Here is a 21,652-nt window from a genome sequence, read left to right on the forward strand (position 1 = left end):
ATGTGAATTGCAGTTATACATATCCTTGTCATCGTTCAAATCAAAATTCAAAATCCATATATATTATATGTCCTTCCATCCAGTTTCCATCCAGAAAATGCTTCCCTTAAGAGAGAAAAAAAAAGTTTTAATTATTTATCAGTTTAGAATTAAAAAAATTTAAATTAACTGGAGTAATTGTGCTTCCGTTGTAACAGTTAAGAGTTAATATCTAATTCATAAGTGAAGAATACTTTCAAAAGAAGAGCATCACTTAATTAGGTTAACCGTTAATGAATGTTTAATCGTTGCACTAAACTGCACCCATATTTGACTCGTATATAATAAATGATTTATTGGTACATTGCTAAACATCTGTTCTACAGACTTCTCCAACCTGCTAATTCAAAGCGGAAGCTGTTCATGTTACATGCAGGATTCAGTATAACACGACAGATGAGCAAAGCTGGAGGCTAAATCCCTGAGCAACAACTAAAAAAAGATCTGCTGCAACTGAATTGAGGGAAAGGAAACATCCATGTTGGATTATAAAAGTGCCCTCTTTTTAGTTGGCAGCTTTTTTCACATGTTGCCGCTGTTATATTTATTTCCAAAACAACTAGGTCACATCTTTTACGGCAAATGGTTATTCGGTGTTGAAGATTTGCAGTTATGTTTATGTTATGCATCTTCCCTTGCCTTTAGTCATACATCATTTACTCATTTCCCTAACAATCTCCTCCACTAAACAACTTAAAAGAAATGATTAGAGCTATTAAAATGGAGCATATATATTTGAAACATATTTTATTGAATAGTTATCCAATAATTTGACTCTTTTACTGGACTCGCTGCACTCTTTTTGCTGAATTATCTCAATGAATTAGTATGATCTTTGATTCACTGCACCATTAGCCCAGTTTCCTTGTATAAATGTGTGAAAAAATATTTGCATTGTTAACATCTAATTGGCTCTTTAGTGATAAAATAGTATGTGCAATAACATCACTTCTTGAAATAATTCTTTTTTTTTTTGTTTAAGTTTCTATTAATAATTTGGAGTTTTGAGCCAATTCTGTCCCTTTACCTTCCATAGTTTTCTCTACAGATAAGGGTCAGAAGCCAAATGGAATTGAAGGCAAGTAATTCATATCGGCCTAGTTATAATCATTTATGTACATAATTCAATATATAAAAGAGACATTTTGATGCAAAGAAACATTTATCACCAAAAATCACTTGAAGTTGTGATGGAAACCCAGTAAGTGCGGACTTTGTGTTCCTCCTGCTGGATCGTAGCTCAGTTCTTCTATTATGTATCTCACTCTCGTTACATTTTTTCCTTTGAATGTTTGTGAACTCATACTGCATTTTCTGAATGACAAAAGCCTGTGTGATTTCTAAACGTGTGCCAAAACACAGAGCGACACAGTTTTCTCCATTGTTGATTTCCATCCAATGGCACGTCAACAAAATGTTGACACACGTACTCATTCTCTGTACAGATACAAAAGAGACTAGGATATAGAGAATAGGAGAATATCTGCAAGATTGTCATGTCAATACTCCAACACAATAGCCAACATTGTAGTGGATCTCAATTATGTTTGGCATGCATAGTTGGGGAAAAACTCCTAATTCCTCTCTGCCCATCACACACAAACACACAAACACACATACACACACACACATACACACACACACACACACACACACACACACACACACACAAAATCCTATTGTAACACTTCAGGAAATTGGCGAGACCTCTCCAACTACGCAGGAGGTGACCACAATTTCATTTCAGAAATTGTTCCGGTCACCCGATCGCTCTATCGTAGATCGTTTTGGCAGCCCTGCTCAAACATTAATCAGCAGCCAATCAGACTGAAATTTGGCGCTGACTGCTGATTCAGGATTAGAATTTGGACAAACTCACACAGTGTCCGCCTGGTTTTAGGAAGCTTGGACTGGGTCGGTTACTAGGCTGCATGTCCTGTTGAGAGACTGTATATGAAACTAGGCTAAACAAAAAAGTATTAATGAATGGATTTGGAACCTGCGTAACAAACAGTATTTTGATATTGTACATATATTGATCAATCTGCCTCCCGAGGTTTCTTCCTTTTTCCTTATACATTAAGGTTTCAAGGCGGGAATTTCCTGATATTGTGGGCCTGTAAAGCCCTTTGAGACTTTGTATGTGATATTGGGCTATAGAAATAAACTTTACTTGACTTAACAGGCTTTTGTTATGCTGTGATAAAGTTGCGAGTTGGGGCTGTTTTAAAAGTCACTTTTTTGCCATTCAGAACCATGATCTATAATTCAAGCATTATGTAAAATATATGCAGTAGATGCAGTATAGAATTTCACGGGAATTGTGTTTTAAACAACCACTACACATGCATACAGCTCAGTGCAGCAACTGATAAATTCTTTATGAACTAGCTTGATATTTGTAACATGACATCCACCAAATAAAGCCACATTAGCTTGTGTGACACGTTTTGTAAGGCTTACATAGTCGGGGAGAAAATCACTGAACTGGCAGCAGATCAAAGAGAGAAAGACACAAAACCCATCCACCTGAATATCACTAAGGTCTGGATCAATGGCAGTGAGGTGCTGACAATAACCACCAGCTCTGTGTGATGAATGTAATGGTGACTTCTCTCCTCTCCTTCACTTACTCCTGTGAGAGGAAGCAAAAAGGCACAGAGGGGAAACGCAACGAGTGAATAGTACTGAGCGACACTGCATTGATAGAGAACGATGCTCTAAGTCTATAATGAAGCAGCTCTCCTATCTCAGGCAGGTATAGATGACATAAAGCCACCAGCCTCTTCATCACTGCTCACCCTACACAAGCCTTACACAGTGTAGCTAGAGATGCACCAGGTTGTGGTAAAGGGAAATTGCTCAAAATTGCCGTGCCATTGTAAATTAAGGTTAAATACGCCTGTCAGTCAAGCCATTAAGGTAAACATATAGTTAGACAATGCACAGACTCAGGGGTGTTTATATAGTAATTATCTTGTTTAAGTTCTGAATATGTGCACAGGTTAACAGAGGAGACTAATTTACAATGCGAATTCATGAAGTGATAAATACATTAGAGCAAGTGTTTCACAGTCAGTATTTCTTCAATGGAATGAAAGTGGAATCCCTTAGCAGAGGTTAAGCAGATTAGCCTCAGACCTTGTATGGCATACAGTATGTACTTAACCATAGAGTGACAGAGCCAGACGCTATCTCCTGCTTAAGAATGATCTATCCACTTTGGCATCAGAGCCAAGTGTGAACCCACAGCTGGGAAGCAGCATGGAATATGATTCCCAATTTATAGTGTGCTTTTGACAGGATCAAATGGTATCGGATGTACTGCTGCATTTGAAAATGTACTTTCCTACCTTGCAAAATCAGGTTAGGCGCTCCCTTCTGACGTCCCATCAAAGGAATCAGATTCCACCACTGTGTGTCTGAACTGTTTTAAAATTGACAAAATGAAAGCATAATGTCCATTCATGCAGACTTATATGAGGCCAAAAGACTTTATCTGAAAAGAAAATGCTTTCTTGAGAATATTCTGTTTCATTGTTTGTGTTTGTCTCACCTTCAAGGCTGAAAAGGAAAAAAAAAGCTGACTTGAACCCCTCATAGATTTGTCTACTAACACTTGCGCCATCTGGCTTTTCCTTTGAAATGCGTAAATGTCTATTGCTTATTCATTTTATCAGGAACATGTAGTTGTACTCGCCCTCAGGTGGATAGAAGAATGTGTTTTGGATGCATAGTAGAGTGTTTTCTCCATTTTTTAATTGACTTTTCTCAGAAAATCCTCTGTTCACACATTGTTAATAAAAGGCTATTTATAAGTTATTGTCAGAGAGAGCATTTTGCGCTTATTGATTGAGTCTGAACGATTTTGGGTCCAGTGAGAGTTGTTGATCAGATAATGCAAAGTTGTGCAAGTCATTGGACATAATTATTCAGTGATAAAAATCACATATTTCTAGTGTGTGTGAGGGAAAGATGAGCGTGACTGTGGCCATCACTGCAGCAAAACAGCAGCAGCAGATAAATGAGAGAGACAGAGAGGAAATAGATTGAGGAATGGAACAAAGAGAAACTAAAAAGTGGTGCAGAGACAAACAACAAGGGGGATTATAATAGAGTAGTGAGATCAAACACACAGATCTGATGAGATAATGAGATGTACTCATTTGCATACTGCATAATGTCCTTGGTTGTATCAGTTTAGTTGCTTTATTGAGAACTTACTCAAGTCTCACTTGCTGGACTCATTGGCTTCATGTTTCAACTTACCCTTTGCCAGTAAGTAATCATTGTGTTCAAATGTAGTTTTAGTGGGAGGGAAAGACTCCCAAAGAAAGTAGTTGTAAGTGAAAAGGAAACTAGTGAGATAAATAATTAAAATAAACGTAATTTGTATGGCAGCTTTCTTAACGATGGTACAAGTTGCTTGCGCGGGGAGTGAGTGTTTGGCTCAATATCGTGATGTGCAGGTCAGTTCAAGGTGGGGAAAGAAGGAGAGCTCTAAGTGTCTAGCAGCAGGACACATGATAAATGGATGTCGGCTGGAGAGGAGAAAGGCAAGCTGATAACAACAGATAAAGAATGATTAGAAACAAACACAGATGTCAATCCTTTACTTCTAATGACCACCTAGGCAAATACTGTGTGGGGCCTTCTAGCAGGCCAACAATAGCTTGGCTTCAGATACAGGCAGGGCGATAACACTGGCTTTGTCAGTCTAGCTCCATAGACATCCCTATCTTTTATTTTTCTCCACTTGTCCACCCCAGTACATCAAACACTGATGCCATCTTCTGATAGACTTGTGTCTCGGAGCAAAGTCCTGATTAGAGACACTCAAATTTGAATTGTATTGCAATTTGGGGTCTTTGAGTCCAACCTGTGATAGCATCATTCAGTGATAAGTTGACTCTGACTGACAACACCTGAATAAAGTGTTTCCTCCCTCTCTGTGTGCTGTTCTCTGAAGTTCATAAGCCCACTCATTGTTGTGATTTGCCATCTGTTACTGCCATGGTGAGGAAGTTCAAAACTGTGTAGTGGTTGTTGTTGAGAGAGAGGAAACTATCAAAGATAGGACAAAGTCACCAGAAGATGTACAAAAAAGTTTGTTTTTTAACCTTACCTACTGACACTATTGGATAAAACACTCCTTTCAAAGTGAATGCACATTCTATTGAGATAAAGCTGAAAGTATTCAGATTGACGTGGTAAATACCAACAGGGACAGAATAAAGTGCATTCAAATGAATTCTACTGCACAGCAGCTGGTGTCTACAGCTTACATGTTTTTTGTTTTCAGTTCCTCACTTCACACTTCTCTCATCATGCCAGTGCGGTGAAGTGTAAGGTGTGTAAGGTAGAAGTATGGACAAGCTTGCCAACGAGAAGAGGGATTTGAGCAGAACGTCACGGAGAAAATGATACAGTCGAGGGTTACACGGGCTCACTTACCGCGCAACTCCATATTCCTCCCCGGGGATGTTTGATTTGCATTGCAAAAGATCCCACCTGCTTGAGTCAAAATATATCACTGTAGGTTTCAATGTCAAATCATTTTAACTGTGGATGCCAAATTATTCATGTGTTTTGTGCAAATTTTGTGTGAACTGGCCAATGTGTTCGTGGCCTCTTCTGTTTAAGAACCAGCATTTTACTGTCCTCAGAAGGTTTGCTTTCTTTTAGCCCAGTTTGAACACCTGTGAATAGAAATAGATTGCTTAGCACATCCTTGGTTTACTCCTCATTGCTAGTCAGTACTTTCCTTCACTACAGCACAGCTTTGCTCTAAAATTGTTGAATATATAAATTGAAACCTGTTTTCTGAAGTGATTTTTTTTCTTTTTTATGTAAGAACAGTCTCCTCCCACACCAGGCTTTGCTGCCCACTCATGAAGCTGAGATAAAGTGTGGATATAAAGTGCTTACAGATGATTACATTTCAAATGAAAGGGTTCATACAAGGAAACCATTCAGACATGCATTTTTCAATCTACATCTTATTAACGATCAGATAATACCTGGTATAATGATAAAAGATGAAATGATATATAAAACCTTTTGTGCAAGCATATGTTTAACTTTGAAGAATACTATTAGGATTATAGGATATTAGATTGTAATAAAATAGCATTTAGTTAATAATTGAGCGTTCTTCTGCCTGCTAATTCCATGGAACGGCATATTCAGAGGTTTTCTTACTTCCATTATGTCATCATACAGCCAGTTCCTCACATTCCTTCCTTTCTTTTGTTCGCTTCCTTTCTCCTTAACCACTTCCTGATTGTCACATCCACACAGTGACAACGGCCGCCCACCAGCAGCAAGAGTGTTTTGTTTTTTTCCCTCTCCTCGCTCTCCTGCCTCCCCTCTATGGCACAACTCTGTGTTTACTGCACCAATGTTGTTTTACAGGCCCAGCAGGTGTGGCCAGGGTTCGGCAGCCCCGGCCAGGAACCAGATGGTTTCAGGACTCAGGTGCTCCATGCCTGGCTAACTTGCCAGATGCAGGTGTCTGAGGCACAGTCTGATTGATTCTTTCCCCTGGCAACCTGGCCTCAGCTTGGGCTTTGGATGTAGCAAGGCCTGGATGGGTCAGCCAGACTGGTGCAGAGGTGTGTGCACTGACATTTGCCTTGATGGAAACAAAGGCAAGCAAGATTGAGAGGGAAAGGGAGCTTGGATGGAGACAATGGCTGGATAAAATGTCAGGGGCACTGGCAGGCTTGCTGTAATCTTGGCAAACTGCTGCATACAGAAATGCTTAGCTGCTTACAGAAATGCTTAGCTGCTTACATGCAACATATTCAAGTGTCTGCATAAAGGGTCTGCGTGCTGTGGCTTTGCACTCCAGAGACTGATTTTACTGAGTTGGTTTGTAGCATATCTCAGGTAATGCAGGCAGAATTTCGTTGTACTGGCTACATGTGCAATAGTGCTAAATATATAATATTCTAGTTATGTTATTCAGTCATAGAGTCATACCTAAATATTGTATATGCACTTGAATAAAACATATATCTAATATGTGCAAACAAAGCACCGTCATAGTGTAGTTATATTTACATTAGTTGCATTAACCTCAGTTGTTACTAAGGTAACAGATATTCCATAACAGTTCGGTAAGAATCAGATCAGATACTGTAAACAATAAATTTCATTTTACTTAGAATTGTGAAATAAAGGCAGGTACAGGCTGACTTGTGGTCTTGTGACAAGCATGCAACTCAGTACCACTGCTTGCAGACTCAAGCATCTCAAGATAAAAGTAGGAGTAGTAGGAGGGCTCTGTAAAAGTGTAATCCAAAAACAGGCCGGGTTCACACCCAGGCAGGCAGGTGCAGAGAGGTCAAGAATAAAGTCAGAGTCTGAAGGCAGGGTAAGATAGAAAACAGAGTACAGTAACAGAATATTCTGGTGGAGACTGAGGGGAATTGGCCAGTATATAGGGGAAGCTGAAGAGGAAATAGGTGATGAACAGAAGGTGGTGCAGTTAAGATAGAAAAGAATAGTTTGTCTGTGACAGGTTTATAGTTTAAAATAGAAAGAAGATAGACAGTTTGGACAGTTAAGTCTTCAACTGTCTTTATGTTGTATACAGCTTAATAAAACAGTTGCTGAAATAAATCGAAACAATAAGGACGTTAGAATTCATGAGGAAAAACTCTTCTTCTAACAAACTTTGAATTGTGTTAGAAATGTGTCATCTCTTCTATTTCTAATTTCCAAACAACCTCTTCAATCTCTTTTGTTTCATTTGGTAGCTGATAAACGGCACACCCATCATTGGCACCATTCCAATACATTTTCAACACAATTTTCTCTGAAATAAATTGGAAATGACAAAAGTAATTGGCATCCACCATTCTTTAGTTCATATTTAATAGTACTGGTGCTTTTTATTTTCACATCTTATTTTGAATAATGGCACCGGACATAGTTATGTGTTGATACCCCCTAGAAGTGATTATATATAATTGGATTGCATTGATATATCAAGCAGACGATTTCCTTGAAGAATTATCACAGGTGTGTTCAATTTTATAATCAATCATTCAGCCTATTTACATGGGCGAAGTGGCGCCTCACGCTGCTTAGAGTTATTAGCTGCATCACGCCGAGCGCGGACGTACAAGGGAAAGAAAAGTTTGAAGTTATCTGAGGAAGGTAAGGAAGACAGCTTTCAAACTGTTTCAAAGTAGTTATTCGGAAAGAATATTCATAATGGAGTGGAATGTTTTCACCTGTGTCTTCTTTAGGCAGTAACTGCGAAGCGTCCAGTCACTGTTTACTAAGAGCAGGTTGGGTTGCCAATGCTACTATTGCTAATGCGTGTGTGTTGCTTGTGTTGCGAATTCATACACCGGTGGCTAACTGTTTTAATGCGTCTTTTTGACAAGTTTGTGACTGTGTTGGCATTGGTGAAATCTATCATCTCCATCGCAATGTGTTGTGTAAATGAGGTCCCAGGTGTTTCTGCTTCAGGTGATCAGCTGCTTCCCCACAAAGTCTACTTGTTTCTGTGTCGCGTTGCAAATTCGTGAGAAAGAGTGAGATCTGACTACATTTTTGCATGATAGAAAAGTTTATCTCAGTATTATTACGCATAGTATGGCACTGCCCCACACAATATTTAGTTTACTTGTATGGAAAGTTTGACCCACGTCCACACACTCACACTATGCCCACAACTGTTTTCCTCGTTTCCGCGTTGACCTCTGCTTCTCACAGGTCCCTGTAGTTAGTGTATGCCGTGGTATCTGGACTTTACCTCCTAAAATGTTGTATACAGAATAGGAGAAGGATTAAAATTCCCTATTCCTGTTCGGCATTTTGCCTTAAGGCCAGGAAAAGCAGTGTGCATGTTAGATATGTTGCAAAGCTTACATAGGTATTAGGCTAAAGTGCAGCTACGGTGCAGACTGTGACCACGACCATAAAGGATTGCTAATATTAATATAAAGTACAATTTTCTGTTTAAACCACGTCTCGGCTATGAATTGATGGTTTCTCCTGATTGAGTGTCCTTTGGTTTCACAGCCAACATACACATAAAGACCCGCACTCCAAATGATTGCCAATAGCAAGCTCCTTATTTACGCATCACACAATGAGATCCATACAAAACCAATCCATGCTCTATATCCTGTTCTCTCTGCCCATCTTTCTTTGCCTTCATTCTAAGATCTTTGAGGTCAGGGTGGTCAGAGTTCCTTTTGTATCTGTAGCAATCTTCCTACACAGTAAGTTATGGTGAAATTGGATCAACAAATAGGTCTCCCTCTGCCTGTATGACATGTATTCATTCAGTGTATTCATGGCACTAAATTTGAATCCAAATCATCTCACTGTAGCACTTATCTTCTCCATAACATGTCTATTTGTTTGTTTCACCGCTCTCTCTCACTTTGTTCACAAACCCTGCTAACTGCGTACACATTTATTTATCTGTTTCGCTCTGTGTTGATCATCTCATTAAATTGGTACACAATACAACATTTGCAACCGGGTCCAGCATGCTTGAACATAATGGCGTGTGTTGGAGCGATATTGCTTGTGTGCCCCCAAAGCTCTTTGTTTCCTCGAACGGACGGCGGTAATCTTCAAATGCTGCACTCTGCTCGGGTAAAGTCAATCACAGCAGAACAATAATGTTTTCAGAGAGACATCAAATCGACGAGCCACTGAAGCTGCAACACACAGAAATCAATTAATGTTTCTCATTGAGCCCTGAGGAGAAAACAGTTGGAGGTTCCGGAAGAGGTGATTCATATCTTCATAACTCATCTCGCTGTTTAAGTGTGTGTGTGTGTGTGTGTGTGTGTGTGTGTGTGTGTGTGTGTGTGTGTGTGTGTGTGTGTGTGTGTGTGTGTGTGTGTGTGTGTGTGTGTGTGTGTGTGTGTGTGTGTGTGTGTGTGTGTGTGTGTGTGTGTGTGTGTGTGTGTGTGTGTGCGCGCTGTTTCTTATTTTTGTCTGGCATTTGTTGCAGCATTTATTTCCCCCATAGATTATAAACCTTACCTGTTTTGCCATTTGTTTTAGTGTTTTGCCTTTTAATGAGCTTTCTATTCACCACGTGCCATCATTTAACCAACATTAGAGAACCTCTTATCATGAATGTTAACTGCATTACTGCACAGATGTTTGCATAGTTATATTCCGTGGCACAGGGTACTTAAGCAACCAGCTGGATCCAGCTAGGGGTGCAACCAAAGCCCACTGGAGGTAACGAAAGTAGTAGACACGTGTCAGTGACATGGAAAATATATAATTATGAGAGAAAATGTGACCAAACTCTGATGCGTTTGATTTGTAAGGAGATGGAGAGGAGGTAGCTGGGCCCATGAAGGGAGTCAGCAGGTGGAGGTGCAGCAGGGATGAGAGGCTGACGGTTCAAATGCAACAGCTTGGCTTTTTTTTTTATATGGAAAACTGTCAAACTACGCCTTCTCATTTACATGTATTTGACACGACATGTGACAAACTGTATTGTGTTAAAGAAGGTTCTATGTAAAAGATCAATCACAGCTGAGTAAATGTGTAAATGTCAACACTGCTGTGACACACTATCATCCGAACGCCTTTAAAGGCTAATTTGAGCAATTAAGTAACTGTCAGACAAATTTGTTTTCTCTGCTCCTCACAGGGAATAGTGATAATTGTATACTCCCACATCTGTCACTTGGCTGTATGGGAACATGTTACCTGTGCAATCTTTGTGCAAAAAACATTGTTGAGTGTTTTTGTCAGCTGGTTTAAATGACAGACATCTCTTTTGATGAACCCTCAACGGCCGTCATGTCAGCTTACGTTGACAGCTGTTGGTAGCTGTCAACTTTAAACATTTTGAATTCTATAAAAGAGCGACAGGATACCATAGTCCAATTTAATTTGATGAGACTAGCAGTCACACATGGATGATTCTGGCATTTATTAATGTGATGGTATTGTGAAAGTGAAACCAGGCATATTCCTGAGTTTGCACTGCCTCAGATACTGTGAATAATGTGACATACGCACAGTAAAATCCACCATTTCAAACCGCAGCGTCAAAATGACTCAGGAGTCGAGTCCAACACCTATTTAATCAATAAAAAGGGGAAAAAAGAACTCACAAAGGAAGGTGGATATTTATTGGAGGATTATTTTTTTCTGTCACATGCAGTACAGGCAGGAAGATTGAACACACACACACACACACACACACACACACACACACACACACACACACACACACACACACACACACACACACACACACACACACACACACACACACACACACACACACACACACACACACACACACACACACACACACACACACACACACACTTCCAGATTATATTTCTAATAAGATTTTGCCTTGGAAAAAAAATTTCCACAGCAGCAGATAGTGAGCTACTCTGGATACAACCCTTTAATCGTCTTCAGTGCTCCAGGTCTGATGCTAACGTCTGGTCTTGTTTGCTCTTAAACGGTTTCCTGATTGAGACTGTTGTCCACTATAATTGTATTCCACGCTAACAACGTTGTCATTATTACTGCTTTGCCTGAATGCACTTGCTTTCCCACTGTGACTCACAGGGACTCAATTGTATTATTTCCCCTGTAATGGACATTAAAATGGGTGTTCATATTGTTAGAGTCCTGCTTAGGGATGTGTGCGCCCTGCAGTATGTGGCGTGTGTTTGCTTGTGTTTGTGCATTTGCATGTCCACGTTTTTCTGAATAAGCGTGCTGTGCTGTCACGCCTTGGCCTGTTCGCTCCATTTGATTGAGTTTATGGGCCAACAAGCACCGTATCCTACCTTGTCAGGAATCCTTGCACTAGAAGTGAATTAACATTTTGACACCGACTTGGGGGAAAAAGAGCAAGTCCCCAGTGTGCAGTGATTACTTAGCAGGGACATTACATACATGTAATGACCTCTACAGCTGAATGTCTGCCAAAGCTTGTTCCTCGTCCAGACGGAGCATCATAGCTCTCGCTGAGAAGCTGCTGATGGGTGAAAGTCCTTATATACTACTATGTGTATAAACAGTGTAAGATTTCAAAATATGGGTGATATGAAAGGCTTTGAAGACCTATAACCTTCAGTATTATACTCGATATACAGTATATACTTGTGTAGAACTTGTTCAGTAGTGAGCGTTTTTATCTCGTCTGTCAAGATGAGAAGTATTTCTGCAATTTACAAATGCAATACTTATCTTCATCAAATTTCTTGAAACATTAATCCCTCTCATCGAAGAAAGTCACACTTTGCAGCATTTCACTGTACTTTTTGCTAAGTAATATATTCACAGCACTTGTCTGGTGCATGTGCGTCAGTACTTTTAAGATAATCAGCACCCTCTGTCTCCTCTCATCTGTCATCTGTCACCATCTTATGAGTGATTGCTCGTGTCTTAAAATAATTGTCATCAGAATTTGTCATCAGAAGTTTTCTTTATAACAATCTTGTTAGATGAAGGTTTGAAGGGTGAACTCACACTGATCCTGGTGACAGATGTAGTTTTTGGCAGATATGAAATCACCAGTATCATTTAAGCTGTATGACCTCATTTTCTACTGTATGAGGATAATGCATACATTTTTGCACTTGGTTCTTTCAAAAAACTATTTTTTTATTGCAGATATTGAGTTGAGGCTTGTTTTGCTCGATTTCCAGGTTATCTATTCCGATCAATATGCACATTTGGTACAGGACACATTTAATGTATGCAGGGAAGACGGGGATATTTCTGGCAGATATGCATTTGATTGCTTTGCCCAGTGAAGCATGAACGCCTTCCGTCTCTCACTTCCCCTCTTTCCGCTCTCTGTGCTGACCTTCCGCCATCTGGTTTCAGTCCAGTATGGATGCTTTTCCACAATGCTGGGTTGAGCTATTGATGATCAATGGTTCCCTGCACCCTCTTTTCTATCTGTTTCCTCACACAGTTTCAGTAATCGTTTCTCTTCGTGCAATGTTGAGCTGACCTGCATCGAGAAAGAGGAATGCAACTTTGAAAATACTGCATTCCCATCGATGCACTTAAGCTTTCGACCACTCCAGGTAGCACCAAGTGTGATGCTGTTGATCTGATGCTATTCTCTCGTGGGCTGCACATTGATTGTATTGAGTCTAATGGTGGATACATGCAGTCTAGCATTTTAAGAGGCTTTACTTGCACAAGATCAAACAACTGAACTGTCTAAAGGTACACTGCAGGTCCCCTTGGTTCTTCAGGCAGGGATCGAAATGGGCATAAATCGACTTCGACATGCACCTAGTGACAAACCTAGTTTCTGGGATTGATGATCGATTACAGTCAGGCATTACTTTGTATTGATTCTATTAATGCCGTCTATGTAGACATCGTTCTCACTTTTTCACCTTAATCTCAAAGATATAGTGTCATAGTGTAGCGTGCATGCAATTGGGACATCTAGGATTTCTTTGGGTTTATCAAGGTGTCTTCCTTTATTTGTAATTTTACAGCTGTAGGTACCGCCTGTACATATAGAATCATCCATGTTTGAAGGTGCGGAGAGATTTCTGTTGAGGCGCAGTTTCCATTAATTGAACGGAGAAAGTTTTCTTGATTTTGTTGGAGTTTGGACTGGGTGACAGAAGGTGGTAAGATATTCACTTGAATCGTGCCTTCGTAGCAGAAGAAAACTTCCAGAGTTATTGTATTGAAGTGAACTGTGAGCATGTCCTGAAATATTTTGTGCTCCCAAACCTCTCAGCATCTTTGCTAGAAACTAATCCCTAAACCATTTTCCCTCAAGATAAACCCCCCCCTAGAAAAATACCATTATTAGTGGCAGCAGAGATAGGCTTTGGGTTTATTTGAGTTTTCAGACTTTTAGGTTACTCACCAGCATTGCCACGGCCCTTTTTTAATGTGGATTTGGGTTTTTGATTTTAAATTACGACTGAATTCAGCATGAAACACCAGGTCACTTTTTAGCCGTGCTGTGAGAAACGGAACAAGAACATTGTGAATCTTTTTTCAGGTAAACGCCGGGCATACAAATGCTTGGCTTGTTCAAAACGACCAACGTTTATATTCACAAAACCCCACACTGGAAGCAGTGTGCAGATATGGACCCAAACATAATGGTGCTGTTTGCTGTTCAAATATACTATTTATACATGAGGCTGTAAGTCACCACGGGGAAGAGCTTTGTTGTTGCTATCGTCTCTTCCTCCTTGTGGTTCGTTCCAAAGCTCTTACTGTATTTGACCCTTCCTCTCTCCTTGCATGACCCGTAAATCGATCGGATCTGCCAGCGAGGAAACGCACAACTACTCTATTTCATCTATTTGTCAGATAGACACACCCCTTCAGAAACATTAACAATAAAAAAAAAAGCTAATTTAAAGCTTAATTCCATTTCTGACATTTCTGTGTTCTGGGCTCACAGTCATGTCACATCTTGTGTATTGGCAACCAAAATAATAACTCATTAATTATCAAACGGTCACGTGTTGACTTCAAAAGCAGAAAATGTTCCCTTTCTGTTTCAGTAATCATACTTTGGTGATATTTGGTTGATTTATGAGGTTAATTCATTTTTGTTCTCAGGGTGGCAGATGCAATTGTATCAGGGAGCACCACAGACTATAGCACAGCTGGGGGGGGCACATAATATGGATTTTCTGTTGTAGACTTAAATTATTTAATTCAAAGCTAGTGGGCTGTATCCCAAATCCTACCTCTCGAAATAGCCGTCTATTATACACCTGAAAAGCTTGTTTACATAGCAACATTTCCTGAAATTATTGAGAAAGTCTTGGAGGCCTTTAGTTTAGCTCTGCTTAGTCAGTCCACTTTTGTTAATTTATTTAAAAATTTGGCACCATTTACCCAATCTTTGCAGTCTGCACTCATCCTTTCTCTTTCATTAATGCCATTTCATCTGCTTATCAACCCATTTTAATTCTTCTACACAATGCGATGCATTCATTCTTATTGTTGTCTATAATTGCTCCATCTCGGCGCGCCCTGGCCTTTGTTCCTATTTCCTTGTCTGGAATATCTTAAGTGTTAGTTCAAGACGTGGCTAGACACCAAATTCATCAGACAAGCAGTTTTTCCATTTCATTTCTGTTGTTTAATGAGGAGCACATATTGAATGAAATTAATAGTGAAAGTTAATGTCAATTTCAATATTCAAAGTTTTCCATCTTTTCCCACAGAGCGCAATGAGTGAATGAATGAACTGAAAAATTAAAGCTACATAAAACATTAAAACCACTACTTGACACAACTGCATTTACATCATGGTTTGAATTTCCAGGTATCTAACTTTGGACACTGACTTTATAGCTCTTGGAATGAACAATAATAACGTCTTCAAATCCCTCCATCTTTCTCTCAAAGTAGAGGCCAACAGGAAACGGAATGCAAGACAACTGAAAGTAGAACAACACAAAACCACAAATTGTTTCCATTATCATTTTCATCATTCAATCTTTAGCGGCTCGCAAAAAAAACAAAAGCCCAAAAAAACCCTCAAGCAAACAGAGATTTTGTGCTTTGTAACATTTTATGATATTTTGATCATAATTTGAGTATCGCACATTTTGAAATTTGCAACTTCAAAAGGCGTAAAAGAGAAGCCAGTGGAAACGCTGCCTGCATTGTGATCAGCCCTTGGTGTCGGCTGTTCCATGGACAAGTGTCGTCCATTTTGTAAAATAATAAACATTATTGCTGTGCCAATATACCTGAGCATGGCAAGCCACAACTCCAGTCTACACAAAATAACCTAAGTCCATAGAGTAAGCAGGATGATGGAGCAGCGTGAGGTTTCCATGGTTGTTCTCTCACAAACATCTCAGTTGTGCAGATTGCGTTTACAGCTGGTTTGTTGCGAATGACTTCCTCCTATTATCCTCATCTGTATAAGAAAGCCAGATGGGGTGTCAGTGCAGTTATAAATGGGGCCAGAAAAAGTAAAGGACCAACCTTTCTTACCCCAATTACTTTATCGTTTCAACTAAGCAGCAGAGGCAATTTTCTACCAGTATTGTTATTGCTCTGCTATGGCAGTTTTCTCTTCCCACCTACAATAGTTTTGGTGTGAATTGGCTTGGCCACAGGCACAGCACTGCATGATCTGTTTCCATGTGAACAACCATTTTTGAGAGGGTACTCAGCATGCAAGAGAGGCTAAAGTGTATTTTTTCAGTGAGAAAACAGTTCAAGGAAAGTCCAAGAGCTGCAAAATGGCAGTGCACACGATCGTTTTTCATTTGTTTTTTTTCGTCTTCACGGTGTTGCAAAAAAGATGAGCCAGCGATAGTTTTGTTCAGATTGATTCAAGCTTTAGGTTTTATTATGGATGTCTCATGTCTAATCAACTCTACACATTATGAATAATAAGGATTATCTGGATTTTAATTCCAAGGATAAACTTTTAGACACTGTATATTTAAAATGAAATTGTGCTGCGTGTTGCATTCGGTTGCAAATGATGTAGCAAAATGCATTTTCTCTTGTATGGAACTAGAATTTGTATGACCTTTCAATAAATACTTTTGTAAAATATTGATTCTTCATTGATCACACAGCCGCCAGCACATTGGTGGCTGCAAATATCTAAATGTTACTCAGCAAGTATAATTTCATATTGTATCACTTTATAATGTATTCATTATATTGAATGACACCTTCAAATAATGTGTGTCTTTGGGTCTTTTCTGGAAACTCTCAGAAAAATGGGGAAATCCAGTCCAGAGGTTCATTTGAAAACAGGATCCACACAAGGTCCACACAACCTGATTTACATCCAACAGCGCTATAGAGTTTATTTATGATTAAAGCCTACTCTGGAATCGGTCTTGTCAATGCATGAGTGCTTATTTCTTTTTTTTCTGCCCACATCAGCTGTGTCCATCAGGCTATCTAAACTGGCTTGTGAGCATGTGTATGATTCTGACCGGTCCTTTGTTCTGTGTGTCACAGGTTGTCCACGTGGGCGGTTCAGAGGATGGAGGCCATGAGGGCTGTATGCCTGGCTTTCAGGTCAAAAGCTACCATGTGGCGTTCAGTGGATCCTTCCAGAAAGGCCAGCCGCTCACACAACGTGAGTATAAAGCAGACGGAGCTGACTGACAGAGCTGTTTTGAGTTATACTTGCCTTACCTTGGCAGCTCTGGATCACTCTTCCTCCTCGTGTCTTTTGCACTCTAAGTAATTCCACAACAAATATGCATATGGACGCATATACACACGCTCACACATAAACACACACACACCCTGCCTAACTGTCTGGCTCCTGAGGATTAGGATAGAGACCTATGCAGTCTGTACATCATTGGGCGTGTGTGTATGTGTTGTTTTGTTCCTCACACTCATTGCAATTCATGTACATTTTAATGTTGATTATATGCATGTAAACAAACCAAAAACAGCAAGATAATGTGTCTCCAAATGAATTATTCTCTTTGATAGGATGATATTTACACTGGTTTCCTTGTGTTTTTCCTTGAAGACAGATGTATGAGTGTATGCATGCATACAGTATGCGTTTTTGCTGAGCCTCACTTCCAAAACACAAGTGGCCATGCTAGAGCAGTTTTAATCAGGGGAAATAAGTGCTCATCAACCTAGGAGTCGCACTGCATCCTTCCTCCATATGCAGACACTCACAGCAGGTTTATAATCAAACATTAAAGATTTGAGAGCCAGTGGAGACAAAGGTCACAATATCCCATTGGTTGTTGTCATGGTAACTCGGGACGATTGAGAGGTAACCATGAAGTTCTTTTTGTTACTGTCAGTGGCAAGTGTGATTCCCCACAGGCTTGGCCATTGTAGAAACTCTGGCCTCAGACGTCCAATCTCGTCTTCATAGTACTGCCACAACTTAATGGGCCCCTCCCCTCCACTGGGAATCTGTGTAAATGCCTATCTGCGTGGCTCCACTTGTTGGAGAGATGGCCAATAATGTGTACTGGCTAACAGTTGGCTCCTCTGGGTTATGAGTTGTGGCTGCGGGCACGTCTATCCTCAGAGATGGACATGATGCAGTGAGCCAGTCTCGGCACAGAGCCTGGGAGGTGTCTGATTAATGTAAATGGAATGATAAATTCATTTCCGTTTCGCACTCCCATGAAGTTCATTTCTAAAATCTGATGCAATACCGTAGAAATATGTAAAATATGACTGAAAAAAATGACTAATTCATTAATACGGTCCTATCATTGAATGTTGAACAGGCAATTTTACAATTCCATTACCTGCTTCACTGACATGCATTCAATGTACTGTATCTATATAAACAGAAAAAGCATGTTTATTTCTCTCTCAACTACCATTCATAACTTGGGAGTTGGTTTCTGCAGCACAAATGGTGGCACTTCACTGACTGACAGCTTTTCCAATTGCTAATACAAACTACACTGCCCTACACTGCAAAATATGACAAATCTGAGCATTTTCCCCTTCGTTTTTTTCCCCTATTTTTCAGCTTTATTGTGTTTGATTCGCTCGGGCAGTGAGGCATTTTGTCATCTGGGGACTCGGCGGTGCATGTACTAGGGGGACAGAGCTCAGTTCTGCTTTAGTGCTCTGCTCTGGGACGACAGAGTGCTTCCATTACCTTGAATATGCTCCTGTCAGCAGAAACACCTCTTGCCATGGGGGGGGGTCCCACTGCGTAAATAAGCAGAAGCATGACGATACTTGCGCCCCAACACGCGTGTAAAGCATGCACAGAGCCACGCAGATGACATGACGCTTGCATATTGTGTGTGAATGTTGCATGATAACACTTATACACACACATTACATTATTCAAAACACTTCCACAGCGACAAACTCACAGTGGGTTTTGTATTGAACACGCCCCCACCTTGCCTAAAGATGAAAAAGAAAAGACTGTTGTAATTGGAGTACTTTTTCGAGATCTCCGTTACTATAAAAAATGAATCAAAATTGTTTGCATGCTACTGAATCATTACCATCTTGGCCATACTTTTTGTTGATGCATTGATGCATATTGAAATACAAAATCCTAGATTCAGATCAGGGCCAAAATGGATCATGCCTCACCCACACCAAAACTGGGTCCAAACTTTCTGACAATTATAATACAATTTACCAATAAAGAACCACCACACCAACCAAAACAAACAAGTTGTCATAGCTTGATGTAAAAAATTCATAAAAGGAGACTAGAAAACAGCAGTAAATCTACATAACCACGACCAGATGGCCGCGTGTGTGTGTTTGGGGCAAAGGGAAAAGAGAGGTTATTTGTGAGTACAAAAAGGTACAATTTGCAATATGTATAGATTTTAGAAAGAGCACTGGAGCCACTTGCCTTATGATCCATTTTTATTAAATTTGAACAAATTATGTGAGTGTGAGCATTACAGATGCGGATGTATGTAAATTCTGTTCAGTCCTGTGACACCTGCTGTAGCCCTTCCTGCGTAATTACCAGCTAGTATGCTTGTGAGCAAATGGCCTCATCTAAGAAAGACACACATTCACTCAATCTCTGTCTGTCGTTGACACTCTTGGCACAGTTGCTGCTCTTTTTTTCTCAAATCACTTTCACATATTTTCTTTCTTTGGCGTTGTACAGAAGAGAAAGATTTACAGTACTTCTGCATTTGCACTCGTTGTTGGTGCACCACCTCCCTTTGTGTAAATTAATTGATTAATTTGGGAGTAGATTTATCAAACACAATTCTATTCAATTAAGACAATTCAAAGAACTCAATCTCAGAAGTAGGTTATCTCTTGCATGTTTTTTTGCACTACAGGTGAATCTTTTCATTCTACTGCACTGAAACTGTTGCACAGCAATTTCCCTCGGGATGAATTTTATCTTATCTTATTGACCAACGCACTCTGCATTGAAAAAATACAGTAAATATACTGTTTATGCTAGCCACTGAATGAATGTAATATCAAAATGTGTAGCAGAATCAACACATTAAATGAAATGGAATTTAAGGCAGATTAAAGCAATAAATAAGCAACTGTGAATGATCGAAAGAAAATTGATATTTAATTAATGGAAAAATAGTTAAACGCGGTTCTGAAATTATCAAGCAGTCTGAAATTCTTAAGTTAGTTAAGTTAAGAGCTAAGTGACACCGACTCATTACATCATGTCTGGATATATTTCACGCAGTTTATCTCAAAACCTTGCTGCAACGTTGTCCTTATCTGACCAGAGCACAGAGCTTGACAAAAAGACACATAAGTAAATGACATGTGAGTTAAATAGTAGAATAAAAAAATAAATAGAAGTGCTAGAAGACGTGGAAAAAGAATATTAAAGATTTGGAAAAAGAACCGGTAGGGACACTTCAAAGAAAAACTTAAAAGACGTATGGTTTTTAGGGCCGCAACCGTTGCGCTGCCTTCAGTCCTTTTGTCTTGTCACCATCCGATTTATGACGGTTACAAACCCTATATGATGGAACCTTGCATATTCAAAATACACACATGCACCAGAGCGGGCACTGCAGCGAGCGCCCATGGATCAATTTTGGGGTTCGTTGCCTTGCCCAAGGGCACCTTGGCAGTGCCCTGGAGGCAAACTGGCAACTCTCCAGCTGCCAATCAGCGCTTGGTCCAGAGGGGACTTGAACCGGTGACCCTCCGATGAGCTACTGCCGCCCCAAAGATATATATTATGTCAAGGAGATAACGGTTCATTATCACATTCCGATGATACCCGGTTCTGTCCAACACATTTGCTTTCCTTAGTGATGTACCTGTCAATATCATGTTAAACAGGCTGGTTCCTCCTTTTCAGGATTTAAGGTATGAAACCTTAATTCTTCCCTTTAGTATTCTGCAAAGATGTAACATTGGGTTCCCTAAAGCGCTTAGTTTTGCCACTTGCCTCCATTCTGTTGGACTTTTCCTTCCCGTCTCACTCAAGCAGGCAATCCTAACAGATGAAGTGATTTCAAGAAACTGATGCAAATGTAAAAAAGACGTTTGTATGATCTCAGAGGACTTACAGTTATTCTACAGCTACATTAATACTGTTTGCAATTATGACTAACCACTCCCTTTACCCGACTAGGCAGCATTTGGCTGTACAATGTAACTGGCCCTCAGAGTTAATGTTCTATCTTTAACAATAGAAGGTTTTTCCTCTTCTGTATTGTCAGTGGCAGCCTCTCTTGGGTTATGAACCTGGAACGAATGACGGCTTTACGATAAACCATGAGATTGTCAACATTTGTCACATAAAATAATTTTCAGCCACAAGAAAAGAAATGTGCCACACTGGGGAAAATCTGAGTTAGAGCAGATAGCACAGTTAACCTCTCACTAGAGATCTTCAAACATCCAACAATTTGAGCCTGGTCCAAAATGGGATTAAAAAAAAACACGAAAAGAGACATGGCACTGATAAATGGCCTGAGGATAGTGAGAGAATACCAACGCTGGCAGCAACATCTGTTAATAAGCAGCAACATTTGAATATTGGTAAGTGTAGCAAATGCATCTTGAATTTATTATTATACTGTATATAGCTGAAGTCAAAGTTTACGTGGATCCACTTGGATATAAGACATATTGTTACCACAGCTTGAGACCCGTTGCAATAGCATTGGACCCTCATTCATTGGATTGT

The 21,652-nt window shown here is 39.8% G+C and overlaps 1 protein-coding gene across 1 annotated transcript in view; it reads left to right on the forward strand.

Moving 5' to 3' along the window:
- Nucleotides 1-21,652, forward strand: part of cdh13 (cadherin 13, H-cadherin (heart)) — a 220,585-nt gene that overhangs the window by 21,805 nt on the left and 177,128 nt on the right. Inside the window, exons 5-6 of the mRNA XM_076142035.1 lie at nucleotides 6,454-6,558; nucleotides 17,005-17,125. Of these exons, the coding sequence (XP_075998150.1) occupies nucleotides 6,454-6,558; nucleotides 17,005-17,125 (226 nt within the window). The remainder of the gene's footprint in view (nucleotides 1-6,453; nucleotides 6,559-17,004; nucleotides 17,126-21,652) is intronic.

The sequence above is a fragment of the Genypterus blacodes genome, unplaced genomic scaffold (genome assembly GCF_046128005.1).
Source record: "Genypterus blacodes isolate CSIRO-AG114 ecotype Tasmania unplaced genomic scaffold, CSIRO-AGI_Gbla_v1 ptg000021l_1, whole genome shotgun sequence".
NCBI lineage: Eukaryota > Metazoa > Chordata > Actinopteri > Ophidiiformes > Ophidiidae > Genypterus > Genypterus blacodes.